The following is a 20,263-nucleotide window of genomic DNA, read 5'->3' as shown; positions in this document are numbered from 1 at the left end:
AAAGGTTCAGAGAGAGAATCTCACTAACATGTCAGTGAAGCCAATTCACATGAGGGCTACAAGAGAAATAGAAAGCTGGAAGGAGACTCTCTGACAGTAGCTATTAGGGTTATATTTTTCAGGTATCTCAAAGGGGAGAGGCTGAATCTTCTTTTGCTAGAGAGTGGTTCTGGGCATAATGGAAATATTATGTTATGACTCTGTTTTGCATGTGACAGCCTAGAGTTACAAGAAACACTGCTGTGTGTCCTACTAAATGAAATAAAAAATGTGTTCAGAGACTCAAAGAGTGCAAGAAATTTCAGCCCATCATTTCTTTCTTCCATATGAGTAATCTGATAAAAATAAAAAGAGATACTGAGAACTGAACTAGAAATCATTCCACTTTCCCTCAATCTTTCTTCCCTTCTGCCTCAGTTCTGCAAGCTGAGGTCAAAGTTTACATCTTGAGACACAAACAGCTTCACTCTCCTGTGGCTGAAATTTAATAAGCCTGACACAGGAGTTAGTGCACTGGGGTGTGCTTAGTTTTACTGCAACAGTGCTTGCAAAAGACGGACTGAGAAATTATATGCTCAGTAAGCAGATAGAAGACATTTTTTACTTTATTTACAAAAATAGCCTAAACTTCTTTCACTCTATCTAAAAACTAAAGAAGGAAAAAAAAATCCAGTAGCCTTTCTCCCACAATCAGCAAAAGAATAGATGTCTGAATTATTTGCTGAATACATTGAACTGAGCCACTGAAATTAAAGGACTTCTAGATAAAAAGTCCTGTACTTTTGGATTCATTATATTTTTAAACTGTTAGAACACATTCTAGGTATATAGTTAGAGCTGTATATATACCCAGTTAAACACGGTAACTTACATGTTTCCTAAATGTAAGGAAAAAATAACTATGAGGTGTACAAGTTGCAATAAAAATAAAACAGCTGGTCAACCAAAGACCTTTCTTTTCTGAAACAGGCACACACACTGTAGGCCACATCTTTCTAACAACCACTGGATAGTAGTTTTCAAAGAGATCAAAAACTTTGCACAAAAATGCAAACCTAGTATTTCAACAACATGCAGAAATAGCTTTTTTTCTTCTATTTTCTGAAGAGCAAATCTAACTATTAATAAAAGAATCCAATCGTATAGAACATTGCAATCAAAGAAAATAGAACTAAACACCATTGACTACGTCTGCCCTCTCTAAATATTGGCTATTGTCCACCCTCTCTAATACAAAGGGTAGCTTTAGTCATTGACCTTGTCATAAGCAAAGAGACTGGTGATTTTCTCCTTTTGCTATGTTGACGCAGATCACGGGGGTATTGCTGCAGGACTGTCAGCCTCTCATAATTTCTGTTACAAACTTGTATGATATACTACTTTAAAATTTTGCCAGTAACAAATGAATAAAATTGAAATTACACAAAAAATTAAAGCTGTTTTCTTCAGGACAGGGATTTCTTCTGACAGTACTGTCTACCCTAATTATTAATTATAAAAAATCTAGCATGTCTCTTGAGAATTTAACTCCCTACAGTAGACTCACAGAGGAGCATAAGTAGCTCTTGAACTGGAAATAGGAAGCATCTACACGGTCAGTACTGAAGCCATTAAACTGCATCATCATTCTGTGAAAAAATAATTTCCTTGGTAGTCTGCAATTGTTTCCAAGGCTCCACTATAAACAATTAAAGTGGGTAATACATTTTCCAAAATTAGACTGCCATTAAGTACAGGTATACAATACCTGCAATCATTGATAATTGTAAATTATTTTGTTGAATATATGATTTATGCTTCTGGGCCTATATTATCAATACCACTTTTTTATAGCTTGAAGGAAGGGAGTAGCTACTGTTATTTAAACAGAAGTATAGGATATTTTAACCAACTCATTTACTTCTACCCATAGAAAGTGCAGTATCTCTAAGGTACTCCATATTACACCTTTGATATCCTACACTGCCTAGGTATTGGGCATCTTGTAGCCAATCATAAATACAATCTCTCTGAATTACGTATTTCTATGATGCTCACCTCTAAAAAAAAGAATGGCATAAAAAACATGGGTTTTGGGAAAAGTTATTGATATGCACTATCAAAATACCTGCCAAGTCAAGACGACTCAGATAAAATGAGAATTTCAAGATGGTAGTGAGAATAATTTCTAGGAAAATCAGATCAAATCTCAATTGAACCTAAATTTACAGAGGTTTGTGGTTTTGTTTTCATTAAGGAAGCCAGTTTTTAATTCACAACACAAGAACACTTTAAAGAAATAGGAGGAAAGAAAGGTACATGTAGGATCCAACCCTGAAAGAATGAATGGGTACTGAAAGTATTTTTCATATTGTAAGTCTCTTGAGCTACACTTAGGAATATTACACTATCAATGTAGTTTCTCATACATACAATTAGAATGTAAAGCAGAGAACTGAAGCTCACAATTTTAGTGTGTAAGATAGTATGAAGAGAAAGGTAAATTAAATATCTACTGAAAAGTACCCAGAGGAAAGTAAGTTCTACGTCTTTTTTGTTACATACAAATACAGAAGCATCTGGTTCAAACAGGAACACTTATTTTAGCTCCTGAAAGCTGCAATTATAACAGAAAGAAGAAAAAGAAAACATGAATCTATTCCATGTTGATCTGCAGTATTAGAAAAAGGAATGGGTTAAGAGAGGAATAACTTTCACAATTTTGTGATAAATGTTAGAATATTGTTTTTCTTTTTCCCTTCTTAGTAAAAACTTCGAAGATAGAACACATAGCCACTTCTCAATTAACCAGGGGAATGAGGAGAGAAAAACCATGCTAACACACAATTTAACATGTGGTATTATTGCCTATGTGAGAGGCGGGGGAAACATGAGGATTTATGTCAAGAGCACTTTAACCAGTATAATGCAGACAGGTACCAGCTACAGATCCTGAAATGCCAACTCTTAAGGCCAGGAGTTTTTGATTAGGGAAAAACAAGGCCTAGTTTAATAAACATAACCCTTATAATCCAGGTTTGCTGTTAGCTAGCACTATGCTAAGAGACTTCATCAAGAAATTGTTGGCATATCTTTAAGGCATTTTTCTTTGACGACTTCAGAGTTACCAAAGAGCTGCTCATTATCTTATCTTAATAATATCTTAATAATTATCATTATTTAAATTGAAAGAACCCTTTCCTTTGAATACATGCACACACATGAAAAGACATCCCCTGTATCTCCAAAGCTTTATACAGGAATTGTAGGATGAGCACTGGAAAATTTCTAAACCTAAGGAGTATTTTTTTAAAAGTTCTAGAGTGTGTAAAATAAATGGATGCCTAGAACAAAAAATGAGTTGGCAATACAGAAAACCTAACACTATCACGAACATTTCAAAGACCTTCTATTTATGACAAGTATTTAAGACAAATGCAACACTAACATAGTATATCCAAGGAATGATATGCATATATCCATATCTGATAACTGCAGAATTTAGAGCAGTCCTAGAAAAAACTTAACAAGAACAAATACAAAATAAAAAAATTTCTAAAGCTATGACATCTCCCAAGAAGCAAGCAAAGCTAAGACATTCTCTGGGAGACCAAGATGCTTTTTCATTTTCATGAAAATTTTTGCATACACGTGTAAGTATGAACTATCAGACACTGTTAACACTGCCATTAGGAAGTGCAGTTACTCCCTGGGGGTCCAAGGTATTAGGTTTTGGAAATCACAGGCTACTTGTAAACCCTACGACCTAGAAAAATTAATGTCGTATGTTATTTCAATCTTGTCCCAATATATATGCAGACTGTCACCCTTCTCCACCATCCTGCTTTCCCTAGGAGAGAAATGGTCTGGACAGCAGTAGTGGTGCTACAGCAGACTGCAGAAAGCTTTCTTTTGACGGCAGGTCAGGGACCAGCCTGGGCAAGGGAGGTTGTGTGTGACAGGTCACAGCTACCAAGAAATTTTGCAGTGGTACTGTCTTGGGGTGACTTTATGATTTGTATCCCATATCGCTGCCCTATGCCCAGAAATTAATTTTTGTGCCTTTCTATGCCTTTAAACTGAGCCTGAGAGGGGGAAGGAAAAACTGAGCAAAATTTTTTCAAAGCAGTTTGCAGCTTGCTCAAGGTCACACAGAGATAGCGACTTTTTTTTCAGCTGCGGCAGGGGAGCGAGGAAGCACCTGGCTCGCTGTTTTCCAGTCAGCTTTTTTGGCCAGTTTTTCAGCTTCTTTTTCTCTGGAGAGAGACTCAGAGTTGAGCTTCTTTTCCTTCCCTGGAATTTCGGATTTTCTCCCTTTTCTGCTGGACTGCTTCAATATCAGAATACATCGGGAGGACTTTCCACTGAGCACAGAGGGCCTGGCCCTGGGCCAAGCCCCAGCTCCGAGGAGACCAAAGGGAGGACTCTAACACTTTTCCCAGGTTTTTTCTCCACAGTGAGAGATTTTATTGTTTCGCATTATTATCCTTTTCCCATGTGTTTGTTAAATAAATAGTTTTTATCTCCTTCACTTTCCTTGAGGAAAATTTATTTTTCCCAAAGCTGGTGGGGGGAGGGATGGTTGTGACCTTCCTTCTCTCAGAGGATATATTTCTAAATTTGGCCAAACCAGAACAGATACAATGTGAGGTTACTGAAAGATCCAGATGTTTCTAAAGGTATGAAGACTCATGTAAGAGGCAGCTAAAACATATATCAAAAGCTCTTTAAAACTTTGAGTACAATTACCAAGTAAAACCAAAACTTTTTTTTTTTTAATCGGTAAGACAGAACCCTTTTTTTTAATTACAAAAAAATAGTATAACTGGCATTATATGAAAAGTGGTATAAAGATGCAAAACTTATTTTTAACCGAAGAATCTAGAATTTTATCTTATTACTGTTAAATCCACAGACTAATTACCTGCTCTCCGTAAGAAGTTGCAAAAGAATGAAGGGGAATAGTTCACTTCCTTTTTCAAAAAGGCAAAGCCATGATAAACAGTAAACTCTGCAAAATTGACTTTGAATCAAACACTTCAAGAAATGAAAATTTGCAATACTGTACAGTTTGCAATCAACTGACACATAAGAAGTTTGAAGTTTTAGAACACACAAAACCAGAACAGCAACACTACTTCTTGATCTTTACTCCTAGATGCCTTCATTAATGAAAAATGAGAACATTCAAATTAAAAATGGTAGAAGGATAAATATAATAAAAATATGATCTACAACAATAATAACAGTGCAAGTTATTAGGCAGCAGAATAGCAATTAGATATACTACAATACCTTAGTGGCCCAAATACTTTCATTTTCCTGAGACATGTTCCCCATGAAACACTGTTTTTAATTTTTAAAGACTAGGAATTTATTACACTGTGATAAGCTCTTTATGGCTCCATCTCCCCTGAGCCATAAAGCAAAGAACATTTTGTTAGTCCAGTAACAATATAATGCTATAGAGAAGACTCAGCCCTAGCATGAAAAGATCCACCATTTCTCATAGTGTAATTTTTTGCAGTAATGGTCTTGTAGCAGAATGCTGACTTTACCCAAGGTTATGACACTTTACATGCATGCACGAGTATACTCTTCTGCCCTGAAGAGACAGGTCAAAGGAGGTTTCTATATGTAAATTACAAAAAAAAAAGAAAAATATCTTTACCATAGAACTATTTATTCAAATGAAATATGCCTCAGTATACTCATGCTCCATCTTAAACCATTAATTTCTTGTACTTCAAACCTTCTGATACACTATGATACCAATTTTTTTCATTAAACACAAATTATCTTTCACTTCATTCTTCCAGTACTAGTACAAATCTTTTCCTCTTGCTTAGAAATGCTCCCAAATGACCAGTACCAGTGTCAAACTCATAAAACAACCCAATCCAAAAAAGATAATCCCACTTATTACTGGTCAGTAATCAAATAAGGGTATATTCTCTTAGTTTGAAGATGTACTCTGTGTCAGTTTACATTAAACACAAATGGAGCGATTAAAGCAGAACATAATTTGGAAGACACGACGTTCCAAAAGATGTCCTGACACAAACAGGCTATTTTCTGTATATGGTGACACTGTGAAAGAGAACCTGAGTGAACTCATATTTATGCACAGCAGACAATCAGTGCCCAGGGCTGAGCTGCTTGGCAGCCAACCCAGTGAGTGCAGCACCCGCGAGCACAAGGCTGCTGCAAAGGCCTAAGCACGAACCCATCGTTTGGAGAGCAAAGGTGACATGGGGACCTATTACAGCAGGTCAGAGAGCCCGCATTAATGAGCTGCGAGAAATGAGACACTGTAACACTGTCCGTATTATATAATGACAAAGGTCATGAGTAAATTCACATGGATGTTAGACAGAAAGACCGGACTGACAAATAATGAAGTGGGCTTTCCTCTCAAGTGCCTTGCATTACCCTGAGACAAACTGCATGTGAAACTTATCCAAAAGAACCACACACAGGCAGAGCCAATGCAAAAACTAACAGCGGTGAAAAAAAGCAACGTGTGGAATGCTAACCCATAAGTGGTGCCCTAAGGAAATCATTCAAGAACTAGAAATAAACTTGTTTCATGAGACACGGTCTATTAGTACTTATTTTATGACTTTTACAAAAATATATATCTCTAAAGGGAAGGAGGAAGAAAAGTAAGAATACATTTTTTAAAGCAGCTATTATATATAACAACAAGTTTGAAAAATACTTGAGAAAGAGCAGTGTACACTTAAATTTTTTTCAAAATGCAGCATCAGATATACTGCCAAACTACTACTGAATATGGTATTCATCATAAGAGGAATAAAAAATTATTAAAAGCTGCACAAGAACAGAAAACATACATGGAGACAGCAAACATTGATACTGTCAACAGGTGTGCAACCCTTCAAGAAACAAAATATCACCAAAAAAAAAGTAGAAAAAAGTTTTCGGCCATCAAAAAAAAGAACCACAAGAGATACATTCTTCACCAGATATTGAAGGAAAGGAAGCAAAAAACAGAGATAAAGAATACAGGATGGTTTTCCCCTAAGTACCAAAAAAATCTTGATGAAGGTTGACACTACCTCAAAAACCTTAGGTCAGAAGAACAATTTTCTTGTTATTATTATCAAAGGGAGGCAAAAACGGGTAAATCAAGGTCAGGAACCTCTGAGAGAACCATTGTAAGACACAAACATGATCTTGGTTATATAATTCTCAGTAGTCTTGTGGAAGAAATTAGTATCAATACAAAGAGGTACATAAACACGTAACAGGAGCACCAACAATCACTGGCAGTATCTACTTCATGACAGAGATGTCCCTAATGAATGCAATAAAGTTTGAAAAGAGAAGATATTTGGCTTAATTGCTTTTGTGTTTTTAGTTAACATAGTTCCTGGTCTTAAAAAGTGCTGTGATCATCTGTGAAAATTATCATCTCCATTAAGGCCTGTTGCAAATATAAAAGTTAAAAATCAGAACAACCACAATCACCCCTCCTCCTCCAACATTAGAAGTATAAATTCCAGTATTCAAGAACAGGATTGTGTCTCAGAGAAAACATACCAGCAGACTTCAGAGAGCAGAAACTGCCCTACCCAAATCAAGATGTTCTGAAAAATTCCACTTTTAAAAGCTCAATTAGCCAACTCACAACAAGGCTACATGAATGACTTACAGCTACTCAGAACAAGAGCTGCAGAGCTGGGTTCAAGATGGTACACAGTGTAACTCTTGACAGTACCTAGAATAATAAATCCAGGGTTGTTAATGCTGTTTTTCTTCTTAAGTAAAAAGAAAATTGGAATACAGAAGCTGGAAGTTGTGTTATTATAATGGAAAATTTTATGCACCTTTTCTTTGTGTGAAGTTCTGTTTCATTTATGACACCTTATTACTTATATTCAAAGCAAAATAATTGGAACTTTACACACAAAACAGTTTACATATCCAACAAATATAAAATCCTTATCATCTACAAACAGATTTGAAAATCTGCGTTTAGGCATAGAAAGAGACTAATTTTTATAAATGGCCAAACTGCTGTATGCACTTCTAAAATCACTAAACACAACCTTTACACTCCCAGCACCTTCAAAACATACCTCCCCACTTGCTACAGGCTCTCTATACAATTGCAAGTGTGTAACAGTCAGAAAACAAAAGCCACATTATTAAAAGGGAAATTGGAAAACTCTTGGGATTAACTTGTTCAGCATGTGGTTTATCTTTTTTTTTTTCTTCTTTTATAACCAAATGCCTTAGGTCTGGGGTTACTAATAAATAAGCACCAAAAATACATTGCATTTGTGTGTAATTTCTGTGCAATATTAAAATCAAATCATAGATCTTTCAGCTTGGGAGCATTCCTTGGTTAATTTCTTGAGGAGAAATAATTATCATTGTTAATGCTGCCCATGGCATTTTGAAATGTGGTAGCCACTACAGAAATCAAAAAATAAACCCAGATAAACAAAACCCTGTTCTACCAATGCTAATTAATGAACAAAACTCTGATTCTGGATTATTCTAACCACAAACAACAGGCAACCATGTGGATGGGCAATTTGCACATCAGTCGAGGGAATCACAGAAGTCAGACTCTGGGTTAGTATGCTTGTTATGTCCTTGCCAAAATTTTTCTTGCTGTTAAATTAAAATTCTAGCTTTCAAGCATATGACAAATCTTATTTACTCTATTTATGGTTAGTTAATTCTCAATGAAGAGCTGTTTTACTTATGTCCAAGATTTGCTCATGAAGCATCTATAGGGTATTTTAATCTAATAATATCTTTAATCTCTTTAGTTTTGCAACAAATTACAAGTAGAGAACACAGGGACAAGAGAGTATTTTCCCTTCCTTCTTTGTTCCCAAAATCAGATGGAAAGTGAGAATGACAAGAAAGTAAGTTTCCACTACTCAGGGGCAGAAAACAGGTTTACAACATTGCCAGATTATAGCCTAAGAAGATTAATTCCTGCACTTAAGCCACAACATAGGACAATCTAGAGAGGACTGATATTTAGTTGAATTGGTGTTATTTGCTTGGATGCAGAAGAAATAGGAAGCTGTTTTAAATAAAAGACAGCATATGCACATAAGCAAACTCCAGCATGGAACTCTCACCATTTTTCCTTTAACAGCCATCTCCTAGGCAACTAGTGTAATAAAATGAAAGAGCACACTTTTGACTTCTGATCTTGTGACAATGAGTAGGTAACACTTGGGAGAAAGAAAACATGCCAAAATTCTTGTGAATCTCACAACACTACAACAAATTTAACTGCAAGCTAATTTCTTCTGTATTATAGACGAGAAGTGACCTGTCTGGCCAGCCTTGCAGGAGAGGCTTAGAAGAGGCACAAAACACAGAGGTCTTCACACAAAGGAGACAGAGGATATAAAAGCAGAAACTTCTGATCCCAGTTGCCTAAACTACTTCTCATCCTTCTAGAAATGGTCACAAGCTGGCATACCTGTGCCTGTACAGTACAACATGACTTCGAGTTATGGTGAAGGTATCTTGCAAAACTAAGCTGCTTTAGGAACCGTCTCTCATTTTGATCTACTTGAGCACACTAATTTATCTCATGTAAAAATACGGTTTTCCAACACTAAGGCGCACTGGCAAGAATAATAATTTACATAAAACAATCCCTACTCATAGCAAAACTTTAAACAAAAATAAATACATGACTAAACTTCCTATACTAAAGTGTCACGTTCTTTGCATGTTAGTTTAGCTCTAGTTCAGCTTTAAGCACAATGCTAAGAAACATCTTATCTTTGCAGCCATTTTTCTAACTTCATTTGTCAGTTGGGAAAGGTTAATATTATACATGCAGCTTATAAAGAATTTTAAATGTCTTCAGCCCCCTATAAGTTTAGGCACAGATCAACAAAGGCAACATTCAATCCTATTTGTGTTTCGGTGGTAGGGCAGCTATTGGCTACAATTATATAACAAAACCACTTGTCATAGCTTAAAAAGCAACCTATGCAGTAAGTTTATAAGATAGATCCTGGGGGGCATTACTCTAGTTGTATATTTTGTACAAGTTAAATAGATTTTTCCTTCTCTATCTTTAGCATTGGTTTTGTATGTTTTTAGAATATGCTAAAATGCCAGGATCAGATACCAAACCGTACAACTATAACAACAGGATTTATTTAGGTATCAAAGATCTCTAGCTTCTGCTGTTGTTGTTGTTACTATTATTGCTATTATTATCTGTTAACCCTGTGTTAACTAAGTGTTGGATAAGTGAACACATAAGTAGGTTTAATATTTTTAACTATACTACATACAAGTGGTTAGAATAGTACTCTTCTATAGGAACAGACTACCACATTTAAAGAAAAAGCAATCAACTGTTCTGAGCATTTAATGTTATTATTTCCTGTAGAAAATCAAGTAGAAATTTAACTTAAGAAATGTAACTCTTTAATTGAAGTGCTGGGGGGTTTTGTTGGGGTTTTTTTGTAGTTGTTTGTTTTGGGGTTTTTTTGAGAAAGTACAGCAGTACAACAAAAATTAAGATTTACTTATTCCTTTTCCTCTGGTTTCTACTACACAGTGCACCACTAATCAACTATGCTAATTAATGAAGCTGCATGAGAGGGTGATCAGTCACTGGAACAGGCTCCCCCGAGCAGTCATCATGGCACCAAGGCTGTCAGAGTTCAAGGAGCATTTGGACAAGGCTCTTAGTCCTCTGTTTTAGGTTTCAGAAGTCCTGTGAGGAGCTGGACTCAATGACTCTTATGTGTCCCTTTAACCTGAGATATTCTACTATTCTGTGTATAACAAAGCAGGATGCAACTGCTGTACATTGGCACAGGATGTTTTTCTGTTACAGAAACAAAGGCTGTTCTTCTGTTACAGTGGAAGTTTCCTACAAAAAAAAGTCCTTCAATTAATTTTACCTATCAAATAATAAGATATCTAGAGGTGCTGTCACATACTTCACTTACTAAATGAGCGCATTAGTTTGCACTTCCCGACAACAGGAACAACAGGCAAAACTCCTAAGATTTCATCCAAGAGCTCACAGGGAAAGATAAGATAATAATAATAAAAAAAAGGAAGGGTAGATTGCACTGATTATACATGCTGGAAAAAAGGGTGTGAGGTAACATTTGAAACAATGATACAGAAGGACTCTGAACGAAAGGGCTGAAGTACTTCCACAGGCAGTTCAGAGGCAATAACTTCCACATTGAAAGTAAGCTGATATATCAAGGTGGGACTCAAGGACAATTTAATCAGCCTCAATTATGTTACAGAGTTGGGGGAGATAAAATAACAGTTGATCAGACTTAGCAACACTTTTACACCGCCAAGCATTAGTCAGTAAAGTATAGGATGCAGGTTCTACAGGATAACACTTAGATTGTTTCCAAAGTCAAGAACCTTGTTTGAGTCAGACCTCATTTAAGGATTTTACACTCACAAAGATTTTGGAAATCTTTCTGTAAGAAGATATCCTACCTCCCTTCATCAGAAGCAAGTATGTCAATTACAGAAAGCAAGTTCATGGCACATTACATCAGATTAATTTAATGCTCAGTTTTTCTCCTCATTTATATATCAATTTGTGTTTGTTCTATAAAATCAGTAGGGTTTAGGTGAAAACTTCTGAAAATAGTCATGTACTTTTGCAGACACTACTTTGTTGGGAAAAATTTTTGCAAAACCTGAAGCTTCAGATTCTAAAAAATAAAACCAACTATGTGGGCACTTAAAAAGTTACTAATAATAGATATTTAATACCAAAACTTTTATTTGTGCTCTTTGAAAGGAAGTAATTTTGGGCATATTTCTGTAGCCTTTTTGCCTCCCAAGGGTCACTGCTCATGATGAAACAAGTAGGTTAACCAAAAACGTTAAAGGTGTCCTAGTATTCAGAGGCTGAAACATACTGAAGTCCTCTGAAATGAAGTGCACATTATGAAAATCACCAAGGTCGTGTAACTTTTACTCCTCTGTACTGGAAGATACTTGAAGAGTATTTTCAGCTGAAAGATTTCTGAAATACAATACACACTTGATATGCAACTTTTTAAAACAGAAGAAATGACATAGATGTACCATTACCAATACTGTCCTGTTAAGGTGAGTATTGTCTGTGTGAAGCAGATTTCCAACTTCTGACAAAGAGCAGTAGTAACTAAAAAAAGCTTTCCTGAAATTTCTAAGAAAGAAATTAAAATAACTGGTTTTGGATTATAGGATTACACACACACACGTATATATATGTGTGTGTGTATATATATATCCCCAGGCTATTTGAGACTCCAGTGATGAAACTGAAAATGAGACTAAAATAACTCAATCACTGTTTTGCATAGCATAGCCATTTTTGTTTTAAAAGGTAAGTGTGGATCACCTTCATCTGTTACAGCCCTGAAGGAGGGAAAAGTGCACATTTCTTGGAAACACAGAGTAATTAATCAGACTTCACAGCAGTCTTCCCAGAAACTGCAACAATTTGGGTTTTGCAGAAAGAAGGCACACACCTCCGGTTCACAGCTTTTAAGAGTTCACCTACATCCAAAACTGCTTCCTTTGTGATAACTTACATGGACTATTTCAGAAACTAAGCCACATACCAAAATATTCCATTATTCCTCAGCAGAGGGTCCTGATTCAGCAAACACTTAAGAGCAGATTTAAAAACTGTCGTAGTTCTAGCGACTATTCAAACCCCAAGATACAATCGAGCTGTAGCACGGGAGGTGTCAGGTTACAGAATAACCCTGCAAAGCAGGAAGTCTACTGACAGCAAAACTGGGAGACTCTCAGAGCGATTTCCAGGCTCTTCGGTTGGAGACCGCAGCTCTAAGCGCTGCGGAGCGCTGTCCCGCCCTCCGGGACTCGCCATTCCCGGCCTTGGGCAGTGCGCGGCCCGGGGGTCCCTCAGCCCCACGCTGGATGCCCGTTCTCCTGCACACCCGCTTTCCCTGGCTTTCAGCCCAAACCTGTCCCTCACCGCTCTTCCCACAGACACCCCAACCTCGCTCAGTCCTCCGCCAGCCAGAGCAAGCGCCTCGTTCGCGCTCAGCCCCGGGTCTTTAAGGTGAAATCTGCCCCCGAAAGGCAGCGAGTAGAGGAAGGAAGAGAAGGAATTAATTCGTTTCCTGTTGCTTTAATCCCTTCATTCTGGTTTTAGCAGCGCCGCCCGGGGCGTTGTGGCTGCTCGCCAGAGCGAGGAGGCCGTAAATGAGCGGCCGCAGCCGGGGCCGCTCAGGCCGCGGGAGGCGGAAGGGAAAGGGAAAGGAAAGGAAAGAGGCTGCCCGCCGCCAGCTACGGCCCCTCGCTGTCCGGGCAGCCGGGCCGGACCTGGCAGCGCGCTGGAACCCGCCGGCGCGGGGCGGAGCGGAGCGGAGGCCCTGCCGTGGAGGGGAGAGGGGCGCAGACTACACACCCAGCAGCAGCCCGTCCATGTCAAAGATCAGGTGAGTGACCGGGCGCAGCGCGGCCGCTGAGGAGGAGGAGGAAGCGGCCATGGCGAGGCAGAGCAGCCGGAGCGCGGCGGGAGCCGAGGCGGATGGAGCCGCCGCGGGGCGAGTCGGGCCGCGCGCGGGACGGGGCGGTCGGGGACGGGCGGCGGTTGCGGCACAACCGTGGGGCGGGCCGGGCCGGGCCAGCGGGACCTTTCGGTTTGCTTTGTTGTTCTGCTTTTAAAGCAAAGCCCATTTCTCTTCTTGAGGCCTCTTCTCTTGCAGAACAGCGCTTCTTGCCCAGAGAGGTTGTGGAGTCTGCCTCACTGGAAATATTCAAGAACCATCTGGATGCAATTCTGTGCCATGTGCTCTGGGATGACCCTGCTTGAGCAGGGAGGTTGGACCAGACGACCCACGGTGGTCCCTTCCAACCTGACCTGTTCTGTGATTCTTAAATCCCATTTGGTGCTGCTGGCGGGAAAGACAGAAGAGTTGCTCTCAAGTTGATGCATTAGACAGTGTCTCTTCGCGTGCCTGTTGAGATTTACAGGGGTAATATTACCACCAGACTATAGTTGAAGCCAGAAACAAAAAGGTGTAAAACTGTGAGGGAAGAGTAAAGTAATAGGGGAAAAAAAAAATCTGAGAGGAAAGAGTAAATCCATCTCTTATGGGTTGCTGAGTGCAAGAATAGTTAATTGAAGGCTGATTTGGGTGTTGTGGTTTTTTTCTGAAACATTCAAGAAGCTCTGAAGTTCAAGAAACAAGACAGTTACTGAGTTGAAGCAAAATCTTCCTGCGTGGACACATCATCTGATTTTGATTGGGCAGTTAGGAGGGAAAGAGGGAACTTACCTCATCAGTTTTCTCTTTTGTGTTTTTTCATGCAGGTAACTCTCCCCTGGGCATCAAGATCGTTGAAGCACCAGTTGCAGAGGCAGACATGAAAAGAGCTGTATCAGGCTCCCAAGGTGACATACGGGCTTGAAGATGTGTACTGCTATGCCATTCTGAGTGAGGGCAGTGCTTAGGTGCAGCTTCCCATAGGGGAGTCCTGTCTCATTTGTAGGTAGGCCTTGCAGCAATTCTTTTTTCCTGACAGCGCCTTCATTTGAATTGGCAACGCTTCACTATTTTAACAAGTTAGTGGGGGTTTTTACAGCCTTAACTGTAGGTGTGGCATAGCTGTATTTGAATTTTAACTTAACCTCGTTAAGTGTCTTACCTCTCCCCAAAACCTATCCCTTAAAAATACACTCACCCTACATTTGTGTGAAATGTAGAAACAGAATTCTCCTCACACCTTCTCCTATTCTGGAAATAAGAAAAAAAAAATAAAACATTCTTGGCCTTTACTTGTACCTTTTGAATAATAAAATTTGACTTTCAAACAAAATTTTTTGAGTTTTGGGTTGGTTTTCTCTTTTTTTCATCTTGTCTCATTTGGTAATGATAATGCTGCTTAGGCCCTGTCTGCGTAGGCTAGGAAAAAGATTGTGCGCAGTACCATTAACATATTTTAAAAATGCCATTTGTAGTCACAACATGCATGTGTTAGTTCCTGTTAGATGTAAGGAAATGGCTCCTGAGTTTTCAGATTTTTTTTTTTGTAACCTTACAATATATGAGTATTAAAAATGCCGATGGCTGTTTTGTTTCTGCAATGAACACTGTGCAACAAGTCAATATTCCAGTTTTGTTTCCAGCAAATGTTTATAGTTTCTTTTGTAGCTCACTTAGGTGGGAGCATAGCTAGAATCAATAGAAAGGTAAAATCCTAAATACAGTATGTCAAAAAAGTGTTAACCTGTTAAAGGAAATTAAAAAAATAGTAATTTCAATACTTAAAATGGTACTATTGTGCTGTCCTAAGAAAGACTGTGTTTCTGCTGTAAGAGTATATGCTGTTGTGACAAAAATTTAAACAGGATGGGTAATGATGGTGTATGACAGTTCTACCTGAGGTGGATTCATCAACTTTCTAATTAGCAAATTTTCTAAAAAGCTAGTTTTTATTTGTGTATATGATGACATGGTAAAACTTTTGTTTGTGACTCAATGGATGTAGCTTTTTCTTGTTACCTTGATTTATTGTTCTAATTAGAAAAAAGTGTAAGTATTTGATCATGACTTCCATTGCCTCTAGCATCATAAAAAGGGGAGAAAATCACTATTTTTAGCATGTAAACTACCAATTCATCAGAGAAAACATAGGGGTTTTGCAGAACTTTTGAGTATTTAAAGTGGAAATAAGTCATAGGAAATCCATAAGAAAGTAGCCCACAAAATTAAAGTGTAATACAGGAGCTGAATATTTTTAGGGTAAATGGTCTGGGTTACAAATTCTATGGTACACATTTCAAGACTGTCACATTGCTGACAGGCTGATGACCTCAATTTTCTTTGCTTTACTCTGGCTCATAAATGATAATCAGTGTGATGTTAGCTTACTTGATTCTTCAAAGCTGTGTTCAAACACAGGAAAATCTTCCCAAGATAGACAACTGTTTAGTTGTCTGTTTAGGTTTGAACTGTTTAGGTTTATTCTGCGTGACTAAGTCTTTTTACTAACAGAATGAAATGAAGTGAAAGTCCAAGCAACTTTTAATTCATGGTGGAGCATAGTTTTCTAGATATGTAAGTAAGAGAATATGCTGATCTAAGTTTTGTTTTAGCTGTCTTAAATATTTGGATTGAATGACTCAGCAGTAGTATTTGGTTTTGCTGTTGGTTTTTTTTTGAAAAGGAGTGAAAGGATTTGAGATTGAGAATTGTGCAATTGATTTTTTGTTTGCTACTATTTTTTGTTACTTATTTGAAGCTGGCTTTGAGTTATGAAGATTTCAATAACTTTAGAGTTGTGGAAAGCATATTGTAGTTGAAGTACACTAACTATGAACACCAATAATTAATTATATTCTTACAAACCAGATATATATTTATTGAGAAGAATGAACTTGGGTAACTAAGATGTAAGTCTGTAACTAGACTTGAATCCTGGGAAGTTTGAAGAACACAATTAACTTCATGTACATTTTTAAAATTAATTAAAGTTGCTATCTGGGCATACGCCAAAGCAGATATATGGTGTTATATGGTACATATATATCTGGATGTCCAGGTTTTTAAACAACTGTAAATTAGCTGCCTATAGGTAGCCCTTCTTACCCCAAACAAACCTATTTTCTCTAGTTTCATAATAATGTATTAAAATCACATTGGTTTTATTGTTCTTGAATGTTAGATAAAGTGAAAATACTCAGGTGCCATGGGGTTATTAAGTATGCAACACAATGTTTTACGTACTTGGTCCTCTTAACCTTTTTTTATCTTCTATATTTGGTTGAATTTCCTTTACTTTGAGGCTGAAAGTTTTGTACATACCTGAAATTTATGTGACCGAGTTCTTTCCTGGAGAGTAAAAGCTTCAGAATATGCTTAAGTGTTTTCATAGGTAATACCTTTGATTCAATAATTGCAGTTTCCTATTTCACTATTTCATATTGTGCTCGAAGCATGGATTCACTTACCTACATTTTTATGCCACTGATAGGAGCATGATGCACTATGTATTTCACACAGAAATTACTGACTTTTCTTTTTCTGCAGGTACCTTGACAAAGAGGATAAACAGATTATAATCCATTTTGGCTTGAATATTAAAAAAGAATCTAAAGACTTGAATAAATCCAGTAATTTAAAAGCTTTCATAATGATTTACATGAACAGCTGTTAAACCCACTATTAGTAACGAATTACTTGGAATGACTTAGAATTAAATGTAAATTCAGATATCAGCTGAGATTCACAACAGTTGCTAGAGTTAAGCCTATAAGCCTTCAGAAAATGAAACCCCTCTCAGTGCTGGATGTCACCAAACATGAGCTTTTCACCTTAAGATTGTGAATTAGGTAAATTGTATTGTTTCAGTTCATGTTTTTATAGGTGCAAAATGGAAAACGACCATATGTCTTAAAGCAATTAAATAGTACCATGACACTCCTGATCTAGGTCATGTTTTATTGATTATATAAGTTAAAAGGGAGTATATGCTCTTTTAATCAATCACGTGTCTTCTCTCAGCCAAGCAAGCAGGCATAGGAGAGCCATCTGTTTTCTAGATTTTGGTATTGTCCACCACTTACAAGTGTGTTAGTTACAAAGGCAAGGAAGTTAATGTGTTACACTTCAGCAGAATAAAGTGAAGATACACGTTTGTCATCTATAAATTTAGATGAGGCACTATAAAAAGGTTCTTAAGCAGCAATGGGAGGTGAAATTCTAGAAAAGCTAACCAAGCACACAAGAGAGAACAAGGGAGCAATGCTTCGATACTTTTAGATGTAATTTGCTGTATTTTTTGATGGGACTGTACAACAGAACAAAGTTTCTTAAGCTTGGAAAGGAAGCCTTAATATCATGCTTTAGAGCCATTTTTGCTTCTGTTAAAGTCAGTGAGAACCATTTACTCTCCTTTATGGATTGCGACTTAGCTTGTTGACATACTTTTTGGTCTTCTAATAAAATATTGGCTGCACACAGGCAAACTGTTCAGGTGATTAGCAGCATCATTGTAATGAAAATCCTGAAGTGCTTAATGGCTGGGTCCTGCTTAGCCTTAAACTATCAGAAAGATTAGGACAAAAAAGACTGCATCCCCAGATAAGATATGAAGTATTGTATCCTCTTTTACTTTTCCTGTGATATGGGCTTGCTATGTAACTTTCATTGATTTATCTAGCTTCCCATTGTTGCAGGAACTTACAATATGTTATTAACTTGGTTTTCTTTCTTGTCTGCATGTGAATTTAATTACTTTTTTTTTTTCATTTTACTACAGTTTGATTGTTACAGATTATAGGAAGTATTTTGTATTTGTACTGTCATGTGGAATGCACATTCTGTGAACCTTTCTGAGCAAGTCATCTATCACTTGGTTGCTGGCAGTAAAGGTGAAACTGAATGCAGTCACCCTTCCAGTGGGCCCTTTCAGTCATGGGTTCCTAAGCTCAACCTTTTCAAAGGCTGTGGTAATTAGATCTTCAGATGGAGAAGAGAGAGATGGAATTGTGATTCTTAAGGTCACAAGGTCTCTAAGCCACTCATCTGTAATGCTGCTCCAGGTTCAGGTTATATATGCATATTCCCTACTTGGGATGCAACAAGCTGGGGAGTTGAATCTCCAGACCTCAGACATTCTGTCTTCTCTGTGGCTGTTTGCTTTTAAAAGTTTGTATCTAGGCAGAAGAGTTGAGTAGAAATAAATGAACTGGCTGATACTGAGCCCAGAATACCTGCGTGATCAGGGAGAACATGCTGACAGCCTGGGGAGTGCAGGGAGGCTGCTGGAGGCCAGCTATCAAACAGTACTGTGACCTTTCTTTCTTTGCAATATTTCTGGTGGTCTCTGCTTCTAGATCTATCTAGGCAGAAAAGCAATAATACTGTGCTGGTACATATGAAGGAGCAACTCTTATCAGGAAGCAGAAATGGTGGAAAGAGGAGAGGGGGCAATGCCAAGCAGTTTTATTAGACATCCAGGCTGTTCCTCACTATGGAAGCTGGGACTTTTCCTTGGCTGTCGGAGTTAGTGTACTTCCCAACCAGGTCATAATTGCATTTTTTGAATTCTGTTGCCCCAGAAGCTACTGCCCTGTTCTCCTCCTGCCATGTGCAGACACTCAAACGTACTGGTAGCATACCTCAGAAGATGCTCTGTGCACAGCCAATGGCAAATAGGCTTTGTGACCACTGCCACGTAAGGCACTGATTTATTTTTGAGTGAGGAAATAGTCCCTTCACTAGGCTGTCCACTTACTTTAAGTTCAGCTTATGTTTACCTACCTTAAGGAATTAGGTTCAGCATATTGTAACAAAACAGATGAGGAAATGATGTGGGTTTATTCCTTATTTTAGACTTTCAATTGAAATGTTCTTAGTGGAAGACCAGTAACACACACTTGTTTTCATAAAACATTTATAAAACAAGGAACACCAGTTGTAAATACTGATACAGTTAGATATTAGGGATACCTAGAAGAAAGCAATGAAGTCCCAGTGCTGTCAAGCCAATCAGGCCCTGACCTTTTTCCCTAAGATAGCTCGCTCCACTTAATTGGGTAATCTCAAACATTTCACCTTGAGTTCTGTAAGGTGAATGATTGCTTACACTGGCACTGCAGGTTTGAAAGATTCCTAGATTTCCATTTCATGTACTTACATATAGGTAAGACCTCAAGAGATATTAAAGATCTAGATTAATTCTTTGCAATAGAATTGTATATGCTTAAAATATCTGTCCAGACATTATGCCTAAATTTTTCCGAATCTTTGAGTGAATTTTTTGCTCTGCTAGAATATCCTGTGTTTTTCCTCTGCTCTTTTTTTTTTTATTATTATTTTACCAATTTAATTTCTTTAACGTATTGTTGTAAGTTATGCTTTCTGAAGCTTTTAGCATTTTGGTTGCTCTTCAGCATTTTAGATTTTCTGTATCCTTAGAGAAGTCCAGCACTCAGGTACATTTATTGTAGCTGTGGGGTTTATAAGTGACAAATAGAAGGCCATTTTTTGCTATTAGACTGACGAAATGCTCACAGCTTGCTCAGTCGTTCAGCTCACCGTTCGGTGCCTTGGAAAGCCCTGAGCTGCCCAGAGAGATGGCACAGGCAGTCCAGCGACTTGGTGGCTCCGAAAAGCGGCAAGTGATAGCTGCAAAGCTAATATCAAGAGCAGAATCAAAGAGGTAGAAATACAGCTCTTGCTCTATGCTTTAATCCTGCCAGTAGATTGCTCTTGTCCCGAGACAGAGACACACAGAAGCTGTTAGCAGAAGG

The 20,263-nt window shown here is 37.9% G+C and overlaps 2 protein-coding genes across 9 annotated transcripts in view; one reads left to right on the top strand and one right to left on the bottom strand.

Moving 5' to 3' along the window:
* Positions 1–13,786, bottom strand: part of LOC121669397 (pseudouridine 5'-phosphatase) — a 69,144-nt gene extending 55,358 nt beyond the window's left edge. Inside the window, exon 1 of one of the 4 annotated variants that reach the window (XM_042038264.1) lies at positions 13,409–13,786. In XM_042038264.1, coding sequence (XP_041894198.1) covers positions 13,409–13,490 — 82 coding nt within the window. In that variant the 5' untranslated portion in view covers positions 13,491–13,786. Of the gene's footprint in view, positions 1–12,593; positions 12,769–13,408 lie in introns of those variants that run through there. The other 3 variants (XM_042038253.1, XM_042038295.1, XM_042038275.1) reach the window with 3 other exon arrangements.
* The window catches only part of STS (steroid sulfatase), a 114,318-nt gene continuing 106,889 nt past the window's right edge, over positions 12,835–20,263 (top strand). For 2 of the 5 annotated variants that reach the window (XM_042038216.1, XM_042038180.1), the window contains exon 1: positions 13,805–14,398. The gene's annotated coding sequence lies outside the window, so the exon portion shown is untranslated. Of the gene's footprint in view, positions 13,440–13,804; positions 14,497–20,263 lie in introns of those variants that run through there. The other 3 variants (XM_042038207.1, XM_042038199.1, XM_042038169.1) reach the window with 2 other exon arrangements.

Source organism: Corvus kubaryi, unplaced genomic scaffold (assembly GCF_017639235.1).
Source record: "Corvus kubaryi isolate FWS band 111438036 unplaced genomic scaffold, C.kubaryi_AGA036_p1.0 133, whole genome shotgun sequence".
NCBI lineage: Eukaryota > Metazoa > Chordata > Aves > Passeriformes > Corvidae > Corvus > Corvus kubaryi.
The sequence above is the reverse complement of the archived record's forward strand: the minus strand, read 5'-3'. Positions and strand labels throughout refer to the sequence as shown.